The sequence below is a fragment of the Bidens hawaiensis genome, unplaced genomic scaffold (assembly GCF_021521415.1).
Source record: "Bidens hawaiensis isolate Kalapana, Puna unplaced genomic scaffold, B.hawaiensis_p1.1 tig00035923_1, whole genome shotgun sequence".
NCBI lineage: Eukaryota > Viridiplantae > Streptophyta > Magnoliopsida > Asterales > Asteraceae > Bidens > Bidens hawaiensis.
The window spans coordinates 144,216-152,786 of NW_027496257.1; the positions used below are offsets into that span (position 1 = coordinate 144,216).

At 35.3% G+C, this 8,571-nt stretch overlaps 1 protein-coding gene across 1 annotated transcript; it reads left to right on the forward strand.

Moving 5' to 3' along the window:
• The first annotated feature begins 474 nt into the window (after positions 1–474).
• LOC143587924 (uncharacterized) lies at positions 475–6,907 on the forward strand. The gene is made up of 8 exons (XM_077069076.1): positions 475–655; positions 723–835; positions 953–1,002; positions 1,094–1,327; positions 2,093–2,245; positions 5,859–5,954; positions 6,037–6,057; positions 6,590–6,907. Exons 1-8 carry the CDS (start codon positions 504–506, stop codon positions 6,755–6,757), a joined length of 987 nt encoding a protein of 328 aa, XP_076925191.1. The 5' UTR covers positions 475–503; the 3' UTR covers positions 6,758–6,907.
• The last annotated feature ends 1,664 nt before the right edge of the window (positions 6,908–8,571 follow it).

Consider the following 8,571-nt stretch of genomic DNA (forward strand, 5'->3'; position numbering starts at 1 on the left):
TTTTATTATATATATATAAAAGTTTTTTAAAGCAAAAGTCCATAACTAAATTTATAAAATTCCAATTTTATGTAATTCAAAGAACCAAAAGTATTTGTCTTTTTGTCCAAATAGACTAATCCGAACATTTTTTGGTTTTTCTTTAAAAACAAGTTCAATATACAGTGGCCAATAATGCCCCTAGAAATCCCCATTTTGAAACTCCAAAAACTCAAAAAGTAAAAGCCGAGATTTCATTTTCATTTCCAGCCACAGGTATGATATGGTATGAACAGTGACAGCGTGGACCAACACGTGTCATGTTTCAAGTGGAGAAAGCAGATTACAAGGAGATTTGAAACACTAGATAACTGGCGCCGGTAACCACCCAAACAAACTCATATCCGTCAAACAAAGCAATGGCGTTGTGTACACTCCCTCCATCGAAACACGGTAACAATTACCATTACAGCAGCAGCAGCAGCAGGTCACAAACAAGGAGAAGGTCCGCCTTCACGGTACGGATGACCGGTGGATTAGCGTCGTACGAAGAAGGTGAACTTGACCGACCTAATTGGACCGGTCAGACGCCGCTTTCTCGCCTCGTCGGTGCCTTCATTGCCTTCAAACCGGTTTATTCTCTGCTTAAGCTTGGCGCCAGACAAGTTCTAATCAGGTGTCTTTTCTTTCAATTCAATTCAATTCAATTCAAATGCTATGCTAAAGCACATATGTTTCAACAGTACGGCTGAGAAAACAAACGTGCCGTGGCGAGAAATGACCAAGGAGATTCTGGAATCAGATGTTTATAAGGAAATGGAGAGTGTTCAGAATACGTCTCTTGTATATCCTGACTGTATTCACTTCATCATACATTATAATCATCTTCATGTCTATAGAGATTTGCATTTCATATATATATATTTCCAAATTAAGTATAATTTTATATCTAATCGTTGTTGTATTAAAACAGATTATCTCAATCCATTTCATGCATATGATGAAGGCAATCTTTCTTGGCTGGTAAACACTCTTCCTTTCATCTATAACTTCTACAACATATAAATTCTTTTGCATACATGTAAATAAGATTGTTTAAAATATATGATATTAGGCAGCTGCAGAAGCGGAGGCTGCAACAATGTCAATGGTGAGACGGGCTATACCTGACGCATCTTCACTCGAGGAAGCAAATGATATAGTTAGGGGAACCTGGCTCAATGCTATTGAGCAACATCATCAACAATATTCGGGCAACTTGAAAATCAAAGACATTCTTGATATTGGATGTTCTGTAGGTGTTAGTACAAGGTTTCTAGCTGATAAATTTCCTTCTGCTAAACTCACTGTAAGTATGTCCAACAATTTCTTTCTTTTTTCAGTTTTGACTTTTGTATAACTGTATGTTATGTGTGTGTGTCTTGGTTTTAAAATGCACACATCACATGATTCGGTGATGAGATCGCATCGCGTGATGCGATTCCATGATCTGCGTTACATCTGATGTGACCTTATGCGCGGTGCAACGCCCTATGCAGTTGACCCGAGTTTTTCAAATTTGATTGAACAAATCTGACCATCGATCGAGCAATGGGTTTGAGCATTTGAACAATTTAGACCATTTGTCTAACAAATCTGAGCAGAAATTATGAGAATATTCTATATTTTAGTGTACAAAATTAACAAGTTCAAACATTATCCATAAATAGAACATTTTTGTGAAGAAAATAGAAATTTAAAATTAGAACAAAAGAAATGATAGATAAGTAATTTGGTTTACCCTTAAGACAGCCAGTTTTGTTGCAACTGGTTTGAAACCTTACATCCAGAATTATTATTTTGACGACTAAAAGATCAGATAATCATAATCATAATCACAATCTGCTATAAATGCTTTAAACATTTTTCGTGAAAAATGAGAAAGAATGTTGGTTCTTATTTTACTCTTTGAAAATTTGCTTTTTTTTAGGGTTATTTCGAAGTTAAAATTACGTATTTGCGCTATGTCATTGTTGCTAACCACTGTTATTGGTTATAACTAACAGCTGTTGTTTAAATTTCCTATTTGGCTTCTGATATGATTTTGTAAAACTTTTGATATTTTGTTACACAGGGTCTGGATCTATCACCATACTTTCTAGCAGTTGCTAAATACAAAGAAAAAACAAGTCCACAAAGATCGAACTCATTCAAGTGGATACATGCAAATGGTGAATGTACAGGCTTGGACTCACAATCATTTGACATTGTTTCAATCTCTTATGTGGTATGGCCCGTTTTGCGTTCAGTTAATTATAATATAAATTATCAAACAATACTCAACCTAGGTTGGGGTGTTCACGAGCCGAGCCAAGGTTAGCTCAATCTCTGCCTGGAAGTTAAACGATCCAGCTCGGCTCAGCTTGAAGTCATATCACCAAGCTAAAAATTGAGCTTGAATTTTGCTCGGATTTCAAACCACTGAGATGAACTCTGAGCTCAAACTCGTAGTTCAGCTCAAACTCAGCTCGGTTTGACCTGAGTTAGCTCGCCTTGGATTTTAAAACAGCCAGCCTGGCTCGGCTCGAATTCATATAATCGAGCTGAAAATTGAGCTCAAACTCGACTCAGTTTGAACTCTAGTCAGCTCTGCTCGGCTGCTTTTGCTTGATTTCTATAACAATTAAATAACTTAATCAAGGAATTCGTGGGTTGGACTTTGTAACATCCCCAAAATTTTGATACAAATTTGACAACTTAGGAAAGTTGAGGGATCAAAAATAATACCAAGTCAAATCATGAGAAAATATTAAATAAGAAAATGTAAGAAAAATAAGGAAATAAAAATATTTCCTAAGTTAAAGTTTACTTACATGAAAAGAAATTCCATCTCACATTGGAAGATGTAAGAAAGTGGAAGCATTCCACCAAGGTATAAATAAGGAAGATGGAATCCATCCCACATGGAAAGTGGTAAAGAAATGGAAGCTCTTTATAAGGAAAAGAATTTCCATAGTTATATTCTTTTATGAATATCATGCACCAAGTGGTCCTAGCGGAGGGTGCGTAGCACCCGACGCGCACGGGCTCGGGCTCGGACGAGGACAACAAGAACCATTCACTCTTAGACCAACGAATCTCGAGGGACAACAAGAACCATTCACTCTTAGACCAAAGAACCATTCCAAGGTGGGGAGGATGTAACATCCCCAAATTTTGATCCAAATTTGACAACTTAGGAAAGTTGAGGGATCAAAAATAATACCAAGTCAAATCATGAGAAAATATTAAATAAGAAAGTGTAAGAAAAATAAGGAAATAAAAATATTTCCTAAGTTAAAGTTTACTTACATGAAAAGAAATTACATCCCACATTGGAAGATGTAAGAAAGTGGAAGCATTCCACCAAGGTATAAATAAGGAAGACGGAATCCATCCCACATGGAAAGTGGTAAAGAAATGGAAGCTCTTTATAAGGAAGAGAATTTCTATAGTTATATTCTTTTATGAATATCATGCACCAAGTGCTCCTAGCGGAGGGTGCTACGCGCACGGGCTCGGGCGAAGATGACGGCGACGGCGAAGGGCGTTGGGCGCAATGTGACGCTTGATGGCGACAGCGAAGGGCGTTGGGCGCATTGTGGCACTTTGATGGCGCACTTCGCACGCTCGCATCGCCGCGAGCCGCCTTAGTATTTTTGGACAACGAGAATTAGCCTAGAAATGACAAGCTATCAAAGACAAGGGACTAAAGTGGAAAAAATAATATTCAGGGACCCATCGCGCTACGCGATGTGTCCAAGAAGACGGCCATCGCGTATCGCGATGGGCAGTGATGACTCATCCACACGTGTCACACTCTGGTGACACGTGGCAGCAGGGCGTGACACGTGGCGGGCATGCAGAAAGGTACCCGTCGCGATACGCGACGGTGTTGAGAATGGAACCCATCGCGTATCGCGATAGGATCCAAAATGGGCTATAAATAGGGCAGGTCACGGCATTTCTCATGCACACCTCCCACTCTCTCTAAAAAAAAACTTTCTCTCTCTACCTCGGTTTGCGTGCCGAACATCGTTTTGCGTGCCACCGACCCGACAATCAATACATCGTAACCTGACGACCAAACATTGCCTCGATTTGCGTGCCAAGGAAGGTGGATCAAGAACGTCTTGATAAATGTGCGTATAGAGTAGAAGTGCTGCCTGTATAAACTTAGGAATATTTAACTCCAAATACCCGTACGAGGTAAGGGGTTTTGCCTAAGTTATTATTATTTTATTATAAACGGCTTAGACCATAGTCGAAGTTATAGCCAAACCTTGATAACGATTAAGAATAATATAACTTTTCTTGAGCAAATGTTATAGTCAAAATAGTATTTCTTTATGACTAAGAAATATAATACAAGAAGTTATAATTATGAAATCAATGTTTCTTCTTGAAGAAGAAACTCAGTATAGACGTTTCTTCCTGAAGAAGAAACGTAACATATAAATGGTAAATAAAGAAAGGGACTAAAGGTCCAAATGTTTTATATAAACAAATGATTTTATCAAGGTTAAAGCTATACGAAATAGACTAAAGGTCTAAATCGTTGATCTAGTTATTTATACAAAAATGTTATTCTCGTACTATAGGTCCGAGGTAACAAAACAAGAAGAAGGGAACAGAAAACAGGAATCAGTAACAGAAACTGATTATAAACAGACAAGGTGAATACGTCCCAAACCTTTTATATTGAGTCAGAATGTTTGCATAGGATTTACGAATCCTTAAAACTTTGTGTACAATTATAAGAAACGGACACTCTGATTAAGAGTATACATTTGTCTGGATCCAAACATACATGGTGACTCGGAGTTCCCCGAGGCCATGCATATCATCAACATGCCTCTGAAGGTCTACGGGACTGTTCAGAGAAATGATATTGTGTATATAATTAATTGTACATGGTACTTAGGGTAATTTGATCCCAATTTAGTTGGGTGCCTAATGAGTAGTCACAAAGGTATTATTGTTGGTTTCACAAAGGTATTGAAAAGATATTTTAGAGTCAGCGTTATTCACCAGCTTTGTGCTGACGTATTTTTCCCACCCATGTTACAGGGAAACAAGAAAGGTTAGATCATACAAGCAAGAGGAAATAGAAGATTGGAGTTATAGTCATTAGATGCTATCTGATGGCTCAAATATTTTATTGCAAAATATTACAAAGAGTTATGTTTTCCAAGAAATGTATTTGAAATATCAAACGGGTAATTAAACCCGAGTTTTTAATAAGTTTTTAATATAATAATATTTTACTAAAGACTTCCGCTGATATAAAACCCGCAACTCTGATGTATTTACAAAACAAGTACCAACTTGTGGTCACACGCCTAGGCCCTAAAGTGGGGTGTGACAGACTTAGCATTGGGTATTGGGCTCATTGGTTGTGCTCAGATTATTGAAAATAAAAATTAAATTAAAATATTTGAGCAAGCTCACATTGGCTCGAATTTTAAACGAGTTGGCTCGACTAGAAAACTAATGCATTAGATACACTTAAGACTATTAGTATAATAATAAATTAATAATCTAAATTAGTGGGATTCCCCCGATGTGGCTGGGAACCGGTCGGTATCGGTTTGGTTCGTTACGGTATCGACACTCGTTATAGTAACCGAGAATTAAAACCCAAAGAATAAAGTCCTAATACGCCCAAAAGGATATCAACACATATTTTACGTCAACAATAAAAACGAATACAAGTACCAGTTCCAATAATAATACCAATACCGATACCAATGTTATTCAGTGGTTTCACGGTACCTCGTATATCTTACAATACCAAACGAATGCTCTGTTTTGATTTTTGAATACAACTATGTTTTCAACAAAATTATGACACTTTGCAGCTTCATGAATGCCCAGCAAGAGCTACAATAAATTTGGCAAAGGAATCGTTTCGATTGCTTCGACCCGGTGGAACGTTTGTTATAACCGATAACTCGGTAACTACCCTAACCTGTTATTAATCTTTCCTGCTTTATTGTAACATATCAAAATTTAATGTTTTTAACGCGTTGTTTGCAGCCCAAGTCTAAGAAACTTCAGGTACAACTCCTTCATGTATATACTTTCGATGTAATAACAATATGCTTAAAAGTTGGTACGGGTTGGTGGATTAGCGGGTTGAAAATAGGGGTGAAGATTGGCTTGAAAAATGCTAAAATGAGCTTAAACGAGTTTGACACTAAATTGGAGCTCATTTAATAAATGAGCTGGACCCCGAGCTTCACATCCTAAGCTTGACTATGTCCATGACCCTAAATGAGTTTAACCGTATGGTTTCTCATGAAACTTCCCCCATATATAAAACTATAAATAAAAAGATTATGTTAATAATCATATCTATAAATAAATAAATTAAGCACTTCAATATTTAGTTAAAAATACACTAATCGAACTCAAGGTTGACAAAATATTTTATGGGCTTAGCTCGGGTTCGGTTCATTTACAAGCCTCGTTAATATTAATGAAAGCAAACACACCACTATATTTACACTACAATGGTCCATCCCTAAAAAATACACACTTAAATCATGTAACATAAATATTAGTGATTCGGCATATGTTATGTTTGTAGGAATTATCGCCTGTTTTGTTTACGCTAATGAAGAGCACAGAACCATTTCTGGACGAATACTATTTGCTTGATTTGGAAAAAGCTGTGAAGGATGCTGGCTTCGTCAATGCACGAACAATCCTTACAGATCCCAGACACCGGACTCTAACAGCCACGGTGCCCTATTGACATATTTTTTAAAAAGTTATAGAAATGTTTTGAAAACCAGACCACTTAGTTGTGTAATCGGTCATAGAAACCGGATAACTTCATCAATTATAATTAGTTCAATAAATCAATGGTTAACAAATGTATAAAACATGTTTTGTCTCTTTCATTCCATTCTAGTCATTACTCACTTCTGTGTTTATATGACACTAGGTTAGGTACCCGTGTCCTACACGGGCTGAACAACTTAAAAGAATGATAAATAAAGTTGAGTATTACATTAAATAAGTAAAAAAGTTAAATTGCAACTATAATACACAAATTTAAAAACAAATCATAAATCTCTAAATATTTTTTTCGATAGAACATTAAATGATACAATAAAATATGGTAACAACTAAATTAGAATAGTACTATGAGAACAACTGGTACACTCGTAACAAAACGAACCTTTCATAAGTGGAAAGCTTCCGATTAGTCGAAGAATGTGTAGTAAAAGATAATCGATATGGTTTTGATCAACAATATATGGATAGAAAGAAAGAGATTACAGTTACAAAGAAAAAAAATTTGGGTCGGGTTCAGTTAAGATCCACATGTTTTTAACAATGAACCCGAGTAAGTTTTAAGAGCTAAAATGATTCATATATATGTACATGTTTTTGTTTGTTTAAAGAGCAGTACAAATCATGTTAGAATAGTTAAATAATGAAAAATGTTCAATTTATAAATATGTTTAATAAACAAACCTAACTTTTTTTTAATAAAATACGTTTTGCAAAAGCAATTATAGAAATCAAAATGAATTAAAAAATATGTATGTTTAATGTATAATTAATAGGAGAGAGGCGGGAATAAAGAGTAAGAATACAACAGAGAATGACATGTGGCAAGAGAAAATCTTTATTTATTATATAGTATAGGAACTGATCGGCCGGTTGAACCGGGAATTAGATTTGTGCCCGGGTTCTTTTTTGTTTTTTTTAATTATTCTTGCACAATGTTTTCAAAAGCTCATATAGCTGTTGAATGTAACATGTGAGATGTGAAAGATTTTAATGCATTATTATATACTAGCTTTTGCACCCATGTATTACACGGGATTTGTAAAATAATAAAGATAAAAAGATCATTATATGAAAGAATGAATAAAATTATAGACAAAAAGAAGATAAAATATATAGTATAAACAATAAAAGTCTATAATCTCAAATTTACAAATTCGATTTTTTTTATATACAACATTTGCAAAAATTGGTTTGACCAATTACCCGTGGATAACTATGATAATGATATGAGAGATTAAAGAACTAGAAGAGAAATTATAACTCATTTCTCAAAATTATTTTGTCACATGACCCATGGATATGTAGGATAAATAAGATGGGAAATTAGAGAATTAGAAATTAAATTATAATCCATTTGGCAAAATTATTTTGACCCATGACCAATGAATAGTTATGATGAATGAGATGAAAGATTAGAGAATTAGAAAGGAAATTATAACCCATTTGCCAATATGGTTTTGCTCCATAACCACTGGATATGTAGGATGAATAAGAAAAGAGTATAAGCCAAGAATGAATGTGAGATTGCCACATCATCCTCATTTTTTTCTTTTATTAGTGTAGTTAGATTAGATTAGATAGATTTGATTTATTTTACATGTATTAATATTTTATGCAATATTTAAATATATTCCAAAATTAAGTATGATTTATCCGGTCTAACTAGTCAACCGTTGAAGTGGTTGGGCGTCCCAATGCTCGAACCCAACTCAACGCAAACCTGACCTGACCCAAATCCGAATAAGCTTTGTCAAGGTTGGGTGAAAT